The following is a 21301-nucleotide window of genomic DNA, read 5'->3' as shown; positions in this document are numbered from 1 at the left end:
TTCATTTCTTCGAAGAAATATTGCAGCACCATGGGCCTAGTATTTTAATCAACGCAAATGGCCGCTCGGGATTTAACTTATAAAGTTCCTGTTCGAGTCTCCTTCGGTGTTTGTCGTGTTTCGGAGAGTCGAGCAAGAGGTGATAGAGGTCCTCGTCGTCGTGGCCGCATGAACATGCTGGCGATGTTGCGCGCGGAATACGAAGTAGACAGTGCTTTGCGTAAGCAGTTCCGAGTCTTAGGCATTGTATGAGTGTGTCGATACGCCTTGAGTGTGTCGATACGCCTCATTGACTAACAGCCCCCCTGCCCCTTCCAGGCCACCAGAGGCCCGGGTGCTGTTTGGTGTCAATGCGCGTTAAAAGAACACCAGGTGATCGAAATTTCCGCAGCGCTCCACTGCAACACCTCTACTTATATTATCATGGCTTCGGGACGTAAAACCATAGATATGATTACCATGACCACCACTTTTATATTACGACATTATTATTATTGAAAAAACGGGTCACTGACCAATGTCAAATAAAAACAAAGACGTTTCGGGATCCGTACGGGTCCCTTGTTCACAATGGGATGACGGCTGAGCAACAGGTTCTTATGTAACGATGAGCGCATGACGCAAAGTCCGGGAGTACACGTGGTTTAGTGTGCCAGATGATCTATTGATTGTGTTACTTGTCGTTTGAATGATTAGTGATTCGAGGTTCAGTCTGGTTGTAAAATTCTTCTCCGTGGCCATGATGCGTGCGTTGTCCCAGCTTATCTCGTGGCCCGTCTTCTCGGCATGCTCTGCGAGTGCATTTGTCAATGTGTGGCCCTTGGCGACGTCATTCTTGTGTTGCATCAGACGTCTGCAGTAATTTCCACTCGTGCCAATGTACACCGATTCGCAATCGGCGCATGGTATCTTGTAAACAACACCAGGAAAGTGTTGCCGAGGGAGAGGATCCTTCACATTTAGCAACTCAGCCTTAAGCTTGCTTGCTGGAACATGCGCGATCTGTACACCACGTTTTCTGAATAGACGGGCTAGGGCTTCGCTTATATTTCGAATATAAGGAATCGATGCACGCTTTTTCGTAGACGAGGTGTTATGCATGGCTTGACTAGTTGACTGCAGTTTATTCATGACGGATTTAGTTGTTTTCCTAATAAAAACCTTGGGGTATCCATTCCTGATCAGGTCATCTTCAATGGTCCGGAGCTCCTCCTGCAGGCTTCCTTCATCGGAACAAGTGCGAATCGCTCGTTGTACTAAAGACCGAATCACTGAGCGTTTGTGGGCTACCGGGTGGACTGACTCATAGTCGAGGTATCTACCGGAGTGCTGTACACCACGCACTCCGGTAGGTATCTACCGGAGTGCGTGGTGTACAGATCGCGCATGTTCCAGCAAGCAAGCTTAAGGCTGAGTTGCTAAATGTGAAGGATCCTCTCCCTCGGCAACACTTTCCTGGTGTTGTTTACAAGATACCATGCGCCGATTGCGAATCGGTGTACATTGGCACGAGTGGAAATTACTGCAGACGTCTGATGCAACACAAGAATGACGTCGCCAAGGGCCACACATTGACAAATGCACTCGCAGAGCATGCCGAGAAGACGGGCCACGAGATAAGCTGGGACAACGCACGCATCATGGCCACGGAGAAGAATTTTACAACCAGACTGAACCTCGAATCACTAATCATTCAAACGACAAGTAACACAATCAATAGATCATCTGGCACACTAAACCACGTGTACTCCCGGACTTTGCGTCATGCGCTCAACGTTACATAAGAACCTGTTGCTCAGCCGTCATCCCATTGTGAACAAGGGACCCGTACGGATCCCGAAACGTCTTTGTTTTTATTTGACATTGGTCAGTGACCCGTTTTTTCAACAATGCCTTTACCTGACCAGACGGCATTCCGTCGAACTCTTGACGACATTATTATTATTATTATTATTATTATTATTATTATTATTATTATTATTATTATTATTATTATTATTATTATTATTATACCCGCGAGGTAATATTGGGTTTTGTCCTGGACTCGCTCGTTTTAGAGTGAATGCTTGTGAAAGAGTGAGACCCCTCTCGCACGTTCGTCTGGCGTCGATCGACATGCCGGCGGTACCTGTGTCGACTTCTCCATCTTTTCAGATATTGAAAGGGAGCTAGCCGTCTAGGCAAGTGTCTTTTCCGACAGGAGGGAGGGCGCCAACATTAGAAAGGCGGCCTTTGTTGGCACCTTATGTGGTGGCGGGCGGTAGCTTTTGAGTGAGGTTGAAGCACTCTTCTGTATTAAGCCTTCAGACATCAAACGCAGATTTGGGAGAAAGAGTGACGATCTTGTCGTTGGAGTTCATTTACATCTGGCGATACCATGTGGCTTGTCCATACAAGCCAGCCGATTTCGGTCGAAGAGTGACCTTTGTGATGAGGGTGTCTTGGACCTTTCGATGGGTATTCGTAGCAGAGTCATTCCAACTGGAGTCGTAAGCCACATGCTACGAGCGCACACACGCGATTACACACAAAACAAGTGGTCTCGGAAGAACAAATATAAATCGAAGAGAACGACAAGTGCACCCGTGCAAACTTCTTCAGACGTGTAAAAAAAAAAACGTGAGTACATTTCTTTTGTGAATGACAAACAAACGTGATAATCCTGCTCGCTCCACGTCACGCCTGTCTTCTGTCACTTCTGTGGCCTCTGTGTGCAACACCTAAAAGAACACTAAATAAAAACAATTTTCTCGTATCAATGAATTAGAATTTCACAATATATAAAAAAACCACAGCGTGAAGATTCTTTGCTAAAAATGAAACTAGACAGCAACACCGCAATGAAGTTCGAGCACCAGCTCGCTATGAGGTCACCTATCATGACGGCGTTTCCGAGGGCCTACGTAAAATTAATAATCCATAAAAAAGCTTTTTACATTGTGTTTTAGGAAGCTCAAACTCACAAACTCTAAATACGGAGTGCCATCGAAAACACAGAAACACTTACACGAGACGAAGGCGGTACAGATGAACAAATGCATCGTTCTCCTTGAACAAATGCCTTCTCGGACGAACGCCTTTTTTTGTTCACGGGAGAAGTGATTTTAAGTAAGGAAAGCTTTACAATAGGAGTGAACTTTGCAACTGTCTGCAGCAAAGTGTGACCCCTCAGTAGTGTTTCACAAGGAAATGAATAAAGAGCGATTAAAAGAGATAGAGAGAGTAGTGCCAAATTACGCTTAGAGAAGTCAGTGGACGGGGCCCCGATCGGCGAGCGGTCGTCTAAAAGAAGAAATCGTGGATGGACAATCATCTGCTACGAAATCCACTGAGCATATCCGGGTCTTCGTTTTTAGGGGCGAAGCTCTTTAAAGCGGCACCCGTTCGTCCCTCGTAGTAGTGTGTAACATGTCTTACGCTTTGACCTGCAAGTTGGTGCCAGTGGGACATTTCTCCTGTGCGTTTTTGAACAATAAATAATTCGCAGCGTGCAAGTTAACTAAAAGCCGAATTCTCTTGTCTCTCATTATCCATTAGCAGCCATCGGCATGTATATTGAGCACTATCTGACAAGAAAGGGTTGCTACGCTATACTCGCTGGACGTAACCTCCTTGGTTTTTGAAAAGTTTAGCGAGCGTTGAGCCGCAGTGCCATGAATACAGTGAACTAGTATATACCATGAACTCGAGGTGGTTAAAGGTGGGAAGTAGACACGAAGCGCAAGCCGTAAGAAAGTGTGCGTGTGCCACCTCTCGTTTAGTCCTTGGAATGTCCGCTGGATGGTGGTGCTTCTTTATGGGGAATATATGATGAAAAGATGCGAGATGGGGGTACTTGGAGTGTTGAAAAAATTGACGAACGGACACACAGACAGATGCATGGATGGACGCACGGATGGCTGCACGGACGGATGGACGCATGGACGGACGCAGGGGCGGATGCATGGACGAACGCAGGGACGGACGCACGTACGGATGGTCACATAGACGGACGCATGGACGGACGGAAGCGAGAACGAATGGACAGACGGATGCTTCGCCCCACTCTCCATCATTCACCCCGTGGATATGCTGCCATATTTTTTTTTTCGCTGGTACCCCGTCTTCAAAGAAATAAGAAAAGAAAAAGGCTAGTACCAAGGACACACTGGTACTAAAATGTTTACTACTTTTACTTTACTATTGTACTAGGACACACTGGTACTAGGTAACTGAGCCATGCAGGCGCTTTCCAATTTTTCGCAAACTTGCCCCAGACAGGCATGATGCTGGGAAAGGATTCGCGTTAATATGTGTAATAAAGAGTTTTAGAACAGCAAAAGAACAACCAGTCGTCACACAATGCGAATAGCGCAACGAGTGGGTCGTCCAATGCTCAAACCCACTGCAAAAGCTTGTTATTGATCGCCTATACTGCGGTGCATACCGAGTTAAGGCATAATTTCTCATCGTCATCAGCCATTGCATGAACAATAGGCACAAGGTACCTTGCTAGTCTTTAGCCCATACCCCGCTTCTCAGAAGAATGACAAAAGATAGCATAGCAAATGCCGGCCTATTACCCAGAAATTATTATTAATAATGCCGTAGTGAGTACCCAGCAAGTGTGCTTGCAGCAGTTACCCAATGAGTGTTTAGAAAGGGCTATGAAAGGCCGCTCTTCTAGCTTTCGCTGTGACTTTTTTTGTTTATTGAAAAGTACTCATACAAGTTTGCTTCATGTATAAAGTCCAGTAGGGAACTGTGGTGTGGTCCACAAAGCCGACGATGACTTAATTGTAGGCCAGTGCAGATCAGCAGTAATTGCGAGGCAGTTACATCGTAGATTGGGGCGTCACAATATGGGCACGATTTGGCGTACGGGCCCCGGTAATTTTGTACCCAAAGGGTTGTCACAGATGAAGTTCACGATAAACCAACTGGCCCAATAGCTAACGCTTATGAAGCTAAAAGTCTTGACATGCCAAGTTTGAAAACATTTCATTTATTTATTTATTTATTTATTTATACATGTACCTACATCGCCCTTACGGGCATTATTGTAGGGGGGAGAACAAGCAAAAGAATACAGTACAGTCGATATACCGAAAAAGATGGTTGCGGATAAAAGGCTGTATCGTTTGAAAGAACATAGTCATAACAAAGTGAAACAACACTGTCATAAATAAGGCATCAAATTGCAAATACAAAGCAAAACGTTGAAAGAGAAGAGTGCTATTGGTAACATAGGGCAATAAAAACAACAAAAAAAATAATTAGTACGGAACGTATCAGAAATACAGTAATGATTAGTTCAACAAAAAATTGTGCAAATTTTTAACAAAAGATAAGGGAGGCGCAGAGACAATTTCCTCTGGCAAGCCGTTCCACTCATGCGTGGTTCTTGGAAAAAAAGCGTATTTGAATGCGTTGATCCTGGAAGTGTATTCACGCAGTTTTAAAGAATGGTCAGTACGGGGTGACACATAGGTAGGTGGCTTTATATACTGATCCTTGTCGATGCCTGTTCATCGAACCGATGCGGTTTAAGTACACGAAGAGACTTGAAATACGTCTCGTCACGGCGACGTTCACGCTGTAATGCCTTCGCACGAAGTTGCCATATTGAACTTTGACCTTCAGTTTCTTTTCTCACCCTTAAAATTGATAAAGTACCGACAATAAAGTTTCAAAACACAAACTTATTTTTTAAAATTGTTTTGTTCTCTTAGTACTTATTTGTTATTTATTCTTGAGTGTCTTCCAGCTGCCTTTCGAAAGCTATGGCAGGAATGAGCAAATTGCTAACAAAACAATGAGAAACAGTTATACGTAACAATCGTTCAAATACCCAAAACAGATAGTGAAAAAAAGCTAGAGCAGATGACACCGCAGATGGAAAACAAAAGCACTTTGCCGAATTCCAACTACAGGCGCGAAAAAATAGGCATCGTGTAGCTGAGTTTCCCGGACTGACTTCAACGCAAGAAGGCCTAGCGAGATAAAAAAAAAAGGAATAATGAGATGCTGTCCGGGAAAATGAAACGTGATTCGTGCGTCTGTTTTCTGCATGCGTGCATCAACAGCTAGTGAACTTGGAACTGGCCTGGAACTGGCCTGCAACTGGCTTGGAACTTGGAACTGGAACTAGTGCTAGTGAACTTGGAACTGTCCAGCGCGAGCAACGCTTCTCCCGCTGCTCAGTGCATGTAGCCTATACAACAGCGCTAGCAATATACTAAAATGGAGCATAGAAATGCAGAAACGCATGCAAGAGCGAGTGAGCGAGCACTCGAGGATTGAAATGGAAATATTAAACGAGAGTTAGAAATCTGAGTGAAACCATCAATGCAACCAACCTATAATGAAAGTTAAGCAAGCAGTATCCTTTCGGGCATGTAGTGTATGTACAGTGTGCAGCACTGTACACTTCGCTGCGAGTTAATTCGAGGCTAAAATTGCTGTCGCACGTAATCTGAAGTGGGCTAGACCCAACGCAGTCAAGTTCAACAACGTTCACACCCCCTCGGTACTGTCAATGCCATGTCGCCTTGTTTGTCGTGCTTCTTTTTTTTCTTCTTAAATGCTGTTTGCTGTATCTTCCACGTAAGCAGTGATCAAGCTTCTTAATATGCAACATTTTACCAATAGGCGAAATGCTAGGACCATGGACATCAATTATCAGTCATAAACTGATCAAACTCCACCGACGCTTCTTTGAAAATACAGCATTTTGTGATGAGTATAGTGACATCACGTCTGTGCAGTGTAGTAACAATTGTTTGCAGCAAACATCAGCGGGCTTTGTTAAAACGAGAACTTCGGACTAACAGGACACATGAATAGTTTTTAATTTTTTTATTCTTAGGAACCGACAAACTCAGTAAAGATGGGTAGTCGTCGCTAAGAAGTAGGGACGACTCCTTTGATTATATTTATTTCGATAAAAAACGTGAACACATGAGGAGGCGGAACGATGGTGAATATTTTTTTCCAACAAACAGGAATACATGCATAAATTATCGCGGCATCAAGAAAAACATCAGATTGCATAACTACTCTCATTCATCTGAGTAATTCAAATTTTCTGCACTCAGTAACGATATGTTCTTCACCGTCGATCCACCCAGCCTCGTCGAGCCTGTGAGTACGAGGCGCGCCATCTTTCCAAAGTTCTGTTTGTACCGTCCTACAGTCTCGAAGTTTATTGGTCCAAATGTGTCATTGGAAAGGTAACTTCTGTGCCCGAATAACACGTGAATAGCACTGAAGTTCCTCCAGTCATCATTGGACTGTTCGAACAAGGTTATGACAATGTGCTCGTACACTCCGAAATCGCACGGAACTCTGTAAACAAGGTGAGGATTCTTTCCAAGAATCTCCTGTGTGGGCAGTTCTCCGCCGTTGTAATACCAAAGGTCCGGACGATACTTGCGATAAGACTCGTAGTACAGACGCAAAAACTCGGATTGTTTATGGGCTACTATAATTTGGTTGCCAATAATCCCATCTGGCGGCCACCCTATGGCTGTTTCGTAGCGCCTGTACCTGTCTAAACTTTTGACGACGTAGGAGTCGCCATCGAGGTAGATGCCGCCGTACTTCCTCAGCACCCTGATGCGAACGATGTCGGAGGCATGCTCAATGAAGCTTATGTTAATGCCGAAAATTGTCTCCGGTTTCTCGACGTATCTGAGCGTCAGTCGCGGTATGTCCTTGATGTGCTTCCAGTTCTCGCTTTCCGTCGTCGCAGTGCAATTGTTGCAATGAACCATCAGATAGTCCGGTTTCTGCTGGAGCCAGGCTGCTCGAATGCTTACGACTTCGATGAAAGACAATGGAACGTTACCGAGTTTTACAAAATGCACGATATTTGGCACGAACGTGGTGTCGCGTTCTTCCACAGCTACCTGTGGCACAGGCTGGTCCCAGCAACAAATTGAGTCAACTGAGTAGCTTGGCTGCATCCGATAACGCACATAGTATGCAGCCATGCCCACAATCGTACCGAGAACTACGAGGCAATAAAAATGCCTAACCGTGAATGGCTTCTTTAAGTAGGAACAGGTCATCTTCTAAGTTGATATGGGAAGTCCGCAATGCAGTATCTCCCTGGATTTTTGCTTCCCGTTTTACTTGCTCCTTATTGGTAGTATCAAGTTGTTGCGTGCGTATCCGAGCATCTGCAACAATATTATTGGTGAGGTGATAAATAAAATTTGATACAATACCCCGTGTGAGGTATTAGAGGTGCGGTATTTTGAACGAAAAAAAAAGAAGTGATAACAGCTTCAAGACGAATTTCTGCAGTACTATGGAAACTTCCGGAGTTCTCCGCTTGCCTTAAACAGTTTTATGAGCACGAGCTCGCTTGAGTCAAGGTATTGAATAAGGATAGCTAACTGGGAGAGTTGTATTCCGCTCATGTTTAAACAGCAGAAAAGACCAGCATAAAAAGAAAAAAAAACCCAGGGGACGCGAGTGCTGGACACTTTCTGCTATTCCCGCTCAGGGCTTCTAGATCCATCCACCGTAGCACAATGAGAGATAGTGGACCTCAGGTATGCGAACAGTGTTGCGTTTGCTAAGGCCTCCTTGACTTTACGGAATGCTTCCATTGGCCCGAAGCAGAAATAAATAGTGCCCGAGCAGCTTCATGAAGTGCCGAACAGATGTGGGAAGAAGCTGCATTATTTGGTCGCGATAGGGTTGAAAACACCAGTACAGATTTACTAAACCCACGTTTCTTTGTTTTTTGCAAATGGCATAATATAGTTTGCTACAGGAATTCGTACAGTGCTTCAGCCTTGCTATAAGCGTGAGCTTTAATTTCTGACTATAGAAATTACGTGTTCTAGGAAGTACATTTCAGGTACACCAAGCACTTTAGGAGGTCAGTCTGGGGTATTCTGTCATCGTCGCTGGGCGCAACGTGGGCGAACAGATATATAGCACAGCCAGCTGTAGCATAATGAGTGTGAACTCTCGCAGAAGAAAAGCTTTCTTCCTATACTTATTCCAGCACCCCAATGAGGATATTAAGTGTGTATTTTACTGCAATGACTAGGAAAACTCGATAACACAAGAAGTACGCTGATTTTTGAGCAAGTTAGCACACATATTGTGTCTTCTTTTCTTCTCGTTGTGTTACTTCGTGGTAAATCTTGCGTAATCCTCCAAGTCACGAAAATTATTGCTCTAAGAGCATGCGGAATAGAAACCCACTCGACAGCTTGAAGCCATCTCCCGATAGGGTTTGTTGTTCGTTTGTTCGAGCTTCTGCCCCTTCTACTTTCATCGCCCTAGAATATAAAGGGAGCCGGTGTTGGTGTAGAGAAAGAGAAAGGTCCTAGGATGTGGGTTTGATTTTAGCAATGGCAGCAGCATTTATCTAGAAGTAAAATGAAAAAAAAAAACACATGCGTACCTAGATTTAGCCTCGCCATAATTAACTCTAAGTGGTTCAAATTAATACGATTCCTTTAAAAATATATCGTGGTTATAGAACGTGATGCCCCAGAATATCATATTGCTGCGTATTGCCTTCTAGAACCACGACATGAAATGTCGTGGTTTAAGTTGTATTAACATGAAATGTTGCTCATGTGGTATACGAAAACCCATTGCAACAAATGCATGTGCAGTGGTGATAAGACATGACACAATGATATAAAACTTAGGACAAAAAATAGGACAAAAAAAGGTGTACTTGTAACGAAGAAAAACTCATCGATTTCGTTTTGATTGATTGATACAGTACTTGATAATGAAAAAAAGTTTTAAAAATGCCAGGGCCAAATGTGAAGGCTGGTTTCTGCATTCCAGGATACCAGTGGCTGCTGGTAATGCGTTCATAAACAGTTCACAATTAAAATATTGATTATTACGTTTGTTTTTAAACGACGCTCTCTAGTATTTTGTTTTAGCAAGATGACAAAGTTTACTATTATATAATCAGATCAAGGACCCTACTAATATATAATCTGGCCAACAAACAGAAACAGATACATCGTTCGCATTTCAACTACTACGCGAAAACGTAGTCCAGACGCATGATATAAAATATTATATTCCAGCCACCACGCACAATGTTTCAGGTCGTGCAAAAGAAAATGCTTCTTTTTATAGCATGAAGGAAAGAAAGAAAGGCATAAAGCACGCCTAAAAGAACCCAGTCACACAAACAATGCACTGGGAAACAATGTCATATAAAGATAACTTTGCAAATCCACCAAAGAAAAAAAACATTACTTATTTTTCTGCGAAAGGGGGACTGTGTCCAGGCCAACCGGCTTCAAGCAGGTACTCTTGTTTTGTAATACATGTCCACATGCAGTAAAGTTGCGTTGACTATCTCTAGGACTTATGCATGTTATGCTAAGAACCAGGACATGGTCATGCAAGCGATGTATTGCGTAATTGATTTTTACTTATGCGTAAAAAAGGTGCGTTTTTTTGAGTAACAGCAAATAGAATTTCGTTCGGTCTTCTCAGTGCAGTCCCGTTGTGTGCTGTACTTCTCACAAGGCGGTTGCAGCAGGACGGAAATCACGAGGTGTACAAACGTTAGTTACAGTAACAGTGTGAAGCAAATGTTTTACGAAGTTAATGCCCTACATGCTGAGCTTTGGCAAACACAAATCACCGCGTATAACAATGCACCAATGTACATTAGTCAATCAGCACCTTATGAATATTAGACGTTCACATTGCTGCAACGAATGCGGGCTAGCTAGAAATGTGCAAGTCAACTTACCGATATTTCCAAAATGCCTTCTTAGCACCAACAATTGGCGCAACTAGCGGATACTTATAGCTATCCCAACATCCTTCTGCCTTGTAGCTACATGAGCTATCTCCCTTCTGTGGACCGTGAAAAGTCTGTGGCGATTGTTACATCACATTGCTACACAATGAAAATTTATTCGTGAGCCTATACTGCATGAGAGTGTGAGCAACAGACGCAGAACATGTTGGAAGGTCTCATGGTATTGGGGTTTTATGAGATGTGTTCTAGCTGTGAACACGGTTTGTAGAAATATTTGCGGCATTACTTGTTTACTTGCTTCACGAGTTGAGCATTGTCACAGCCAGTGAATTGTTCCCTACCCGTGAACAATGGTATACAGGTACGAGAGCTTGCACAATGTATATGCGCGTTCGGCAAAGTCACTACCCCAACATTGCACCGGAACCCTTCCTAGAACTCAAAATAGCGAAGCGTTCCTTGCTGGCGCTTATTACAGACTCATTATGCAGCACTTCACTTCCCCGCTCCCAAACGAGGGCACCACCCCCGCCTACCAAGAACACTGAGAGAAAAAAAAAACTGGCCCCGTATCTGCGTGTTAATTTGCAAATGTCATCCAAAGACGATAGTCTTGCGTGTGGAGAGAGTGAACAAAACATTTATTTGATGTTCTGCGCAAGAAAATCGGTGAATGGTATTCTGGAGGCGCTGCGTTAGAGTGCCTCAAGCGTGCAGCGAAAGCGAACGAGCGCATCAAGTCACGTCACACGTGAGACATGAGCCCTATCTGGCAGTTTTCTGGGAAAACAAAGCGCAAGGCGACGGGTAGGTGCCACCACCGTGTCGTCCTAGCAAAGCGTTGGAAACACTAGCCTTTTTGTGCAAGCGTTGCATGGTCAGCGCAGCATGATAAACGCTACGGTTCTTGCAATTACTTATGTATGCCTTTTCTAGTAAAAGACGCACATATAGAATATATACGTGTTCTTATGGTGACTCACATATGCGCAATATTTGCTTTTTAATTGACAATCGCACAAGTATGAACGCTAAATCTTGAGCAACATTTGTGGGTGCTGTGGATGAGGTCGGCCGTTTGGGGTATCGGCTGGTGCTGTTCAGAGTACCCAATACCATTAAGGGTAGACAAACAGACAAATATATAGACAGACAGACGGACAGATAAAAATTTTGGCGTCGAAGGTCTCCAAGAAAGACCATCGGTTTTGAAATTGTGAGAGATGTAAGGAGTTAACAAGAACACTAACAGCCCTGTCACATTCACCATGTTTGTTGACTATCCAGGGCCCAGCGCATGTTTGAACGTCTCTCAAAGATTGCTCTTATGCAAACACGAATGCCTGTAGGCTCACGATGACTGTACAGCAGGCTAGAGCTTCCTCTGCAGACAGTCGATTACATGTCTCTACTCAACACCATTGCTTGAGAGGATTTGTATCACCTTTTCGCAACACTTCCTTGAAGGCAATAATCTCCTTTATTGAATCCATTTCATGTCTGTTTAAAATAATGTTGCAGGGCCACTTTAAGAAGCCATGGCAGGAGCGAGGAAATTGCCAGTGCAAACAATAAAGAAATAGTTATACATACAACTATTCAAGCTAACAGAACGGATAATGAAAAAATAACGTCAGAACTAAAGGTCATATAACACCAAAAAAAAGGTAACAAAATACGTGACCGAACGTCAACTACCGGCGCTAAGAATACAAAATATAACAGCATTTGCAATACCCTAAGCTACAAATACAGAAACAGTATCATGCGAGCACTCGAAAGTCCCATTAAAAATATCAAACAAGAGTCAGTAACTTGAGCTAAATCGTCAGTATGCAGCAAACATAGCGAAAGCCGGGCAAGCTGAAGTTTCGGCATGCAGCATACAGTGCACAATGGCCCTTCACAAGAATGCAACATACACGCTACACCTTCGGACGAACAACTTGTATTGCGTTGCAAATGGCGACGCACCTTCCTTAAAAGAAGGAAAAAAGAGAACAGTACCGACACACAACTACAAAAAATTTGATAGAAGGTGCCTGAGTGGGAATACTAGCTGTTTGAACTCGGTAAGGTAAAATAGCTCGAGTCTAATTAGTTTCAGTGTTGGCGTCATCGGTTGCGAGCCAAAACTAAGCGCTGTCCGTCAGCGAACAATCGAGAAGTATAGAAATTAATATAAAAAAAACGCCAGGCCTGCGCAGAACGCGTAGGACAGTCACAGCGAAAGCTAGAAGAGCAGCCTTTCAGAGCATTTTTAAACACCATTTAGGTAACTGTTACAAGCACACTGCCAAGTACCCACTATGCCTTAAAAATAATTTTCTGTAGTAGGCCAGCATCCACTATGCTATCCTTCGTAATTTTTTGGAAAAACATAGTGTCCGCTACACACTTGTTAGGAGGTTTGTGCAAATATTTTATGCAGTGCTTGACGACGATGAAGAATTATGCCTGAAGTGGGTATGCACCACAATTATTTGGTGATAAATAACAAGTTTTGTAATGTGTTGGAACATTGAACGACCCACTCGTTACGCATTTCGCAATGTGTGACACCTCGTTTGTCCTTTGATGCTTTAAAACGCTTTATTAGTCATAATATTGCGATTCCTATTTCCCGTATTTCCCGACATCAAGCCTACCTAAGGCCAGTTCAGAAATGAGATAGTTCCGAGCAATGGCGTTGCTCAGTCGCATAATACTGGGCTGGCCCGTAGCAGACCCGCGATCAAAGCATATTGTGTCATCTGCGTTTTTTTATTTATTGAGTTTTTTTTTGTTCGATACTGGTTACGGACCCCGGTGGTGGCGGCGGCGGACAACTATACGGCGCCACGCGTAACCCGTGTTTTTATCTTCGCCGTAAAAATGTGCGGTTCGAGTAAGAGTCAAACCAAGTCAAACCTATATACTGTGGGGCAAGTACGCGTTCCATGCCACTGAACAACGCCATTGCTTGAATCTGCTTCGGAAATGAAAGCTATATGAATGCCATTTGTTAGGAGGAGTCTCCTGAACGAGTATGAATAATATTGCGTGCCAGAAGCGTATAGGATCGCGCCAGGGGTAAAAACGAGTTGATTTCGCGACGGGTCTTGTTTTGAAGGCCAACACATGACAAAACTCTGACACATATTTATTTGTCGTCGTCGTCGTCGTCGTCGTCGTCGTCATCATCATCATCATCATCGAAGGCGTCAAGAAAGCAAGCAGCTGCGTAGGGTTCACTGGTATTGCTTGCACGCCCTTTGCCGATTCGTAAAAAAAATAATTATGGCGTAATGGGCACTGCGCAACTAAGCTTGCAGTAGGCGTTCTGGGATAGTTTGAAACAGCCATTGGTAAGCTCACAGATGTTAGTTTTCTTTCAGCATATATATATATATATATATATATATATATATATATATATATATATATATATATATATATGGCTAGATTTGTCTGCTGCCTAATATTTAGAACCAGGGTTTATTTACGGCAAGCCTGAACCAGATGCTTTCTACCCCAACAATTAAGTCAGCTATACTTCTCTATTGTTTTGTTACACAGAATCGGTAGCAGCGAGCAATGGTTACTTTGCGGTTTGAGTTTTTGTCGGCTTGCTCGTGCCTGGAAAACGTGATGTCGTCGGCAATACCTAATCACAGAGGAAAAGATCCCATGAGCTTCTTATATACGCTCTTGATATCCGGTACTGTATGTGATAAATTGTTAACGTGCTCAGCTTTACATAGTTATTTGTTGTCAATAACTCTACTAGACAATGCCCCAGTGTGCTCGCAGTGAATTCCTATACGGGATGGACGCGTACTCGAGCCGGCTTCAAGTTCATCATTGCGCGCGTTTGTGTTATCGTGATCTGTCGACAGACACAATCTATACAACTCATGTCAGCCTTGCCTCAACAAACAGGGTATATCTAATCGAACCTCCCCGGGCGTCTGCCTGAGTGGTAGGCGTATCAGTAAGGCCATACCCCGGGACCACAGCTGAAGCGCTTGTATAATTTTTGTCGCGAAAAAGTGCGGAGGCGGCCAATGGCTGTCATATTGAGATAATTATTCAAATAACCTGCGGCCTCACTACAAGTTTTCGGGAACGTAAAAAAAGTAAAGTCCATATTAAATGCAAAGAAACAATCCTTTGACAACCGGGAAAGCGATGTCTGTGAAACTCGTCGCTTTCATCGTCTTCTTCTCCTATGTTGAAGGTGAGTTCTTTGTTTTGAAGGAAAATGCATGAGGTGTACACTCCCAACTACTCAGCAAGTTAAAGGAACATAAAAAACAATTTGGATGGATGACGGAATAGTGTTTGTATGCTTTAAACCTTGCTTTGTGTTCGGTATTCAGTATCAACATTCAACTGCTTATCAATGCTCACGCGCTCTACGGACAAATGCCAAGGGAGTGTTTGTGTGTCGTTAAGCTTACAACTGCTTCTGGATTGTTTGGTTATTGGAAGCTTAAACGTGAACGGCTTAAAGTCCAGTTAATTTCGCTGACTAATGGCGTACATCTATATAACAGAAAAAAAAACACGCGCCTACCAAAGAAAGTGCACACATTCGACGCTGTTAGCGTGAACTTGTAGCGGGAGTAGTCACATTGCATGAAATTTGCTCTTTTACCTATCATTTTGTTCCCCTGATTGCTTTTGTTGTTGTTTTACTAGAGCACTCGCGGTACGCAATAGAGTGTTTGCGACTTTCAATTTTAAGGCAAAGCGTCACATAATATGGCTAACAGCATAATTAAAAAGAAGTTTAACGCAAATGACCCTTGCGTATGTATACCAAGCAGACAAAAATCTTCAAAGCAGGTGCACGGTGATAAAGAAAAACCTGCCTGTATGATGCGGGTAAGCAGCGAACTCTGCTCTATTGCCTAATTGAATTAAAGGATTTGCTTGCATTGTTTTTTTTTCTTAATCCTTAAACCAACAGCTTTAGAGTGACGCTGTAAATGGATAGAATGTGTTCAAATTTTGTGGTCCATCAGTCAGTGACTGCACAAAAGCTATGTTTTAAGAAACACTGCTATCCTACTGTACCTTCAAGAGTCTCTTCGTTCACACTAGTCCTTATTCAGGTTTCTTTGCGCCCCGCCGTGGTGGTCTAGTGGCTAAGGTACTCGGCTGCTGACCCGCAGGCCACGGGTTCGAATCCCGGCTGCAGCGGCTGCATTTCCGATGGAGGCGGAAATGTTGTAGGCCCGTGTGCTCAAATTTGGGTGCACGTTAAAGAACCCCAGGTGGTCGAAATTTCCGGAGCCCTCTACTACGGCATCTATAGATTGGGACGTTAAATTTCACATATCAATCAATGCATCAGGTTTCTTTGCGCATATACATAAGCATGATACCTGTCGAACCACGAATATTTACCCACAAATCCTCTTCGATTCCTTTAATGTACTTGAGCTAACGTCCTCAAACACAAACATTGAAACACGCATCTCCTAATTGTGTTCACTTTTAAATGGGAAGCTATAACAGAATACACCTTAATATATCCAAGCTTGTGATAAACTTCCCAGCCGCATATTTCATCTTCGCCGGTGAACCATATGTATTGCGTGCTTGGGTAGCAATTTTCCCTTTCGCTTTCTTCTTTTACGTGCAATAGATAGAATAATTTACGTGTTGCATCTGTCAGCATGCTACAAATGGTACACCAAGTTTTGAAAGTTTTCAAGCTTTTCTCAACATAAGACATATATTGACTACAAAAAAAACACACCTTTGGGACACAGCAGATTTGTTGAAGAGTCCCTGTATATACTGAAGATATCTCTTGTAAAGACATCTATTGCAGCTGTTAATATAAACATTGTAAAAAAAGACACAGAAGGGTCTAAAATATGCAGAACAAACGTGTACAGTACATAAGAAAATGTAAAAAAAATGGAAACATTTTCCAACAATACCCTATGGGAAAACGCACCCTAAATGAGAAAGAAGGAAAAAAATAAGAGAACTGCAAGCAAGTGTACCATACATTATCAATAAGGGAGTGCTTTAACGTTTTTAGAAATGTGTTCAACTGGGTTTTACAGGTTAGGTTGCAATCAAGCTTATTTCAAAGAGATGTACCTTTAAACTATAGTGTAGAATGACCGTAATTAGTAGCTATTTTAGGCACAATAAAACGACGAAGCCGTACATTCATAGCAGTTCAAGGTGGGTGATAAAGTGAGACTGTTGTTGTCACGAGTTTTACAGCGAAAGCTGTTATGAGATTACTTTTCGGGTCACGCGCAGTTTTTCACCGCCGCCGCCACCGCCGGTGTCCGTAACCACGTCGCGGTAAATTTGAAAAAAAAAAAACCTTGCACTAATGACACAGCTATGCTCGAATCCGGGTTCGCTGAGTGCCAGCCCAATATTCTACCACTGAGCTACACCGATGTTTTTTTTTCTTTATTACAGTTTTAATATATTTTATACATATATACATATGCCACACATCACCCACCAGTGTGCGTAAGGATGGCTGTATTTACTTATGCACCTTTAACGCTTTAAACGTGTCTAATAAACTAAGCATTTCTTCGCTTGCCCGTCGGTGTTCCAGCACTTCTTTTAGCTTCGTTACCCGTTCAACAAAATGGGCGTTAACCGATCGCGCTTGGGGCTCAGCATTTTGTACATCCATACGTGACCGATGCTTGTGGCTTGTTGTCGAAATTTCTTTAGGCAGGCTTGATGTCGGGAAAGCACAATCGCGTTAATAAGACTTATAAAGCGTTTTACAACCGCGAAAGAACAACCAGTCGTCGCACAAGGCGAATAGCGTAACGAGCGGGCTGTCCAATGCTACAAGCCATCACAAAATCTTGTTCTTCTTCCCCTATTAACGTGATAGCGTTAAAGAGCTCGTGTCGTAGAAAACCCGCTGCTGGCGTCGGCCACGTTGGTTGTGAGCGAAAAATCGTATGTGCGCCTGTGACCGAAAAATCAAGTTACCGAGATAGCCGCGGGAAGCCGCTACTTGACCACGCGTGCGCGCGCGAGCACACTGAAAAAGCCGCGCATTCACAGAAAAAGAAAGGGCTCAAGATCACGAGGCACAGTTGTTTTTTGGCCTTGCCATGCCTCCCTGCTTAGGTTCCAACGCTTTTGTCGGGGCGAGAGAAGAGATAACGCAATTACAGCATGCGACAAACCTTTGTAACTCCACTTGCCCTGGACAGATTCTTAAAATGTTTGCGGCGTTGAATTCGTGAGGCAATAAGCTCTTCTAGTGAATTCATTCCATGTTCACTTGAAAAAGTGTTTCAGGACCCCGTTAACGCATTTTGGTCGACAGATGTCACGACGAAAACGAGCCCATTCGGCGATAATAGCGCGCGCTGGTCCATTCTACCGTGTGCGTGTTTGTGTGTGTGCGTGTGTATGTATTTGATTGATATGTGGGGTTTAACGTCCCAAAACCACTAGATGATTATGAGAGACGCCGTAGTGGAGGGCTCCGGAAATTTAGACCACCTGGGGTTCTTTAGCGTGCACCCAAATCTGAGCACACGGGCCTGCAACATTTCCGCCTCCATCGGAAATGCAGCCGCCGCAGCCAGGATTCGAACCCGCGCCCTGCGGGTCAACAGCCGAGTACCTTAGCCACTAGACCACCGTGGCGGGGCGGAGTGTATGTAATAAAACATATGAATAAGTATGCACTTAGCGGTTGAAGGGTGCACTAGAGGCCAGATTTCGCTATCGCGTTCATCTCTGAAAGGCGAAGCTTAAGTGTCCCCCAATTTTTTAAGTGTGGCGCATATCCCCTTCAGCCATACTTCCTCATCGTCGTCAGCCACTGCATAGACAATTGGCACACAATTCCTTGCAACTGTTAAGCGGATACCACGCTTCTCAGAAGAATGACAAAAAATAGCGTAGCGAATACCGGCCTACTACACGAAAGTTTATTATTAATGCCCTAGTGGGTACCAAGAAAGTGTGCTTGCAGTAGTTACCATAGTTACCCAATGAATGTTTTGAAAAGGCTCTGAAAGTCCACTCATCTGGCTTTCGCTGTGGCTGTGCTGCGCCTACCACGCAGGCCTGGAGTTTCTTCATTGATTATTTGATGCATGAGTGCGACAATGTTCTATGTAGTAAATTTTGAGAAGTGTTGAGACATTTAAATAAGTCTTTGCTCTTAATGTGCGCCGTGTTAGGTACGAGGATGCAGAGAGTGCCCTTTTGAAGCGTGAACAATGGCGACAAATGATTTTTGTATGTCCAACCCCAGATCTCTATGCAATAGCTTATGTTTTACGTGTGACTTTGTCGTGGTTGTGCCAGCACTACATACGTATATCTATCCCCGCTCCCTATTTCTCTCACAAGGCTGCTAGTCACGTACGAATCGAAACCAGCAGGTCTTTTAAGATGTGAACCACAATGGGTTGCAAGCGAGTGCTTCATTGGCTGATTGTAGAAATAACTTGGTGTGTGTGAGAAGAAAGAGTGAGTGAGAAAATGAGGGAGGGTTCTACTTAGAGAAAAAATCGACCAATTTTTTTGGCAGTCGATATTCGAATGCGCGTCACTGAGGGTTGCAAAGCTGCAGTGACATTGACACATTTTTTTTCTTTGTTTTCCTTTCGTGAACTGCTATATTTGCAAGTAATAGCTCACGCACAGTTGCTGAATCTTGTCCTCATACGTTTACCGCCTAGGCACGTCATCACAATGCCAGCCCAGAGACTACGGCAAAGGCAGCGTGGTATGCGTGTGCAACGCCACATACTGCGACTACCTCGGGGAAGTGAGCCAGGTCCCTCAGGGGCAGATCCTTGTTTTCGAGAGCAACAAGGCAGGGCTCAGGTTTTCCAAGACGACCGGCACCTTCAACGAGCAATCAGGTATCAATACATTGTTTCTGCCTTTAATAACAATGACATATCAGGCCCTTAAGTCAGTGTAATCATGGAGAGCGTTGGTATATTATCAGTAAACAGCAAATCCGCGATCGTCCGAATCGAAAAAATAACATTTTCAAAGGTTTTCCTATTTGCTAACTGATGATAATTGAAACATTATGTGAAAACTCTATAGGTGATAGCTCCTTCAAGGAGCTTTCAAGGATATTTGAATACCTAATTTCAATTCTGGTATGTTGCGTGCCAGAGCTATGGTATACTTATAACGAACGCCGTCGAAGTGACTCTAGATTATTTTGCACCATCTGGTTTTCCTTAACGTTCAACTAAGTCTATAAGAGCACGGTAGTCTTCTATCTTTTCGATGTATTTCCTGAATATGGAAACGCGGTTGTTGTGAATCTCCATAAAAATTGGCCCCGTATCTGCGTGTTACACCGCAAATGTTGTCGAAAAACAATAGTCTTGCTTCTGGAGAGAGTGAACAAAACGTTTGATGTTCTGCGCAAGAAAATCGGTGAATGGTATTCTGGAGGCGCTGAGTTAGAGTGTCTCGAGCTTGCAGCGGAGGCGAACGAGCGCATGAAGTCACGTCCCACGTGGGACATGAGCGCTATCTGGCAGTTATCCTGGAAAACGGGGTGCGCGCCGTGCGCGCCCGTCTCTGATGTGATAAGGTGTAGAACGCAAGGCGACGGGTAGATGCCACCACCGTGTCGTCTTAGCAAAGTGTGGGAAACACTCCCCGTTCCGTGCAAGCGTTGCATGGTCAGCACAGCGTTATAAATGCTACGATCCTTAAAATTAATTATGCCTTTACTAGTAAAAATACACATACATATATTGACGTGTTGTTATGGTGCCTCAGATATTCGCAATAATTGCTCTTTAATTGACAATCGCATAAGTGTGAACGCTGAACCTTGAGCAATATTGGTGGGCGCTGCGGATGGGGTCGACCATTTGGAGTATCGTTTGGTCACTAAGGTGCCGTTTAGGGTAAACAAACAGACAAATGTACAGACAGACAGACAGACAGACAGACAGACAGACAGACAGACAGACAGACAGACAGACAGACAGACAGACAGACAGACAGACAGACAGACCAAAATTTCTTGCGTTGTAGGTCCCCAAGAAAGACTATCGTCTTTAAAATAAACTGTCCACTACTAGTAAATATATCGCATGATCTCTATATATTGAGAGTGGGGAACAATCCGACAGCTTTGTCTGGTTTTAAGTGCAATACTTTGTGCGAATAGGAAAATTTCGTTGTGTTTTCTCGCTTATAGTTGAAGAGTTAATCATTTGGTTGCTCTTTATATGAACCCTTGAATTTCGAAGAAATTTTATCGTAACATTCACCACATACATATAAATATTGTATTTCCCGATCACCTACATTTTAGCTTTTTTTAATGCAATAATTCCAATGAATATTTGTCCGTAGGCTTTAGAGAAAAACGACCTCTTCATTTTCATTTATTAGGCAAGGAGCACGACGTGGTAGCACGCTGCATGCTAACTTGCGCGTTTAGGGACCCTAATAAAGTTTTTCAAACAGCCAACCAACTCACCATCTTAAATAACGTTTCCACATTCTGTGTACATCATGTCTTCCTGATTTAGTAAGTGCATTTATGCGGTAATTAAAGAA

The 21301-nt window shown here is 43.5% G+C and overlaps 2 protein-coding genes across 3 annotated transcripts in view; one reads left to right on the top strand and one right to left on the bottom strand.

Moving 5' to 3' along the window:
- LOC119159562 (uncharacterized) overlaps positions 1-21301 on the bottom strand; it is a 51413-nt gene that overhangs the window by 17823 nt on the left and 12289 nt on the right. The window contains exons 1-2 of one of the 2 annotated variants that reach the window (XR_012894671.1): positions 10736-10926; positions 8019-8162 (exon numbers count right to left, since the gene is read on the bottom strand). The exons of the other annotated variant lie outside the window; for it this stretch is intronic. The gene's annotated coding sequence lies outside the window, so the exon portion shown is untranslated. Of the gene's footprint in view, positions 1-8018; positions 8163-10735; positions 10927-21301 lie in introns of those variants that run through there. 2 annotated transcript variants of the gene reach the window in all.
- LOC119159563 (lysosomal acid glucosylceramidase) overlaps positions 14721-21301 on the top strand; it is a 19155-nt gene continuing 12574 nt past the window's right edge. Inside the window, exons 1-2 of the mRNA XM_037412365.2 lie at positions 14721-14966; positions 19438-19623. Of these exons, the coding sequence (XP_037268262.2) occupies positions 14882-14966; positions 19438-19623 (271 nt within the window). The 5' untranslated portion in view covers positions 14721-14881. The remainder of the gene's footprint in view (positions 14967-19437; positions 19624-21301) is intronic.

Source organism: Rhipicephalus microplus, chromosome 1 (assembly GCF_043290135.1).
Source record: "Rhipicephalus microplus isolate Deutch F79 chromosome 1, USDA_Rmic, whole genome shotgun sequence".
NCBI lineage: Eukaryota > Metazoa > Arthropoda > Arachnida > Ixodida > Ixodidae > Rhipicephalus > Rhipicephalus microplus.
The sequence above is the reverse complement of the archived record's forward strand: the minus strand, read 5'-3'. Positions and strand labels throughout refer to the sequence as shown.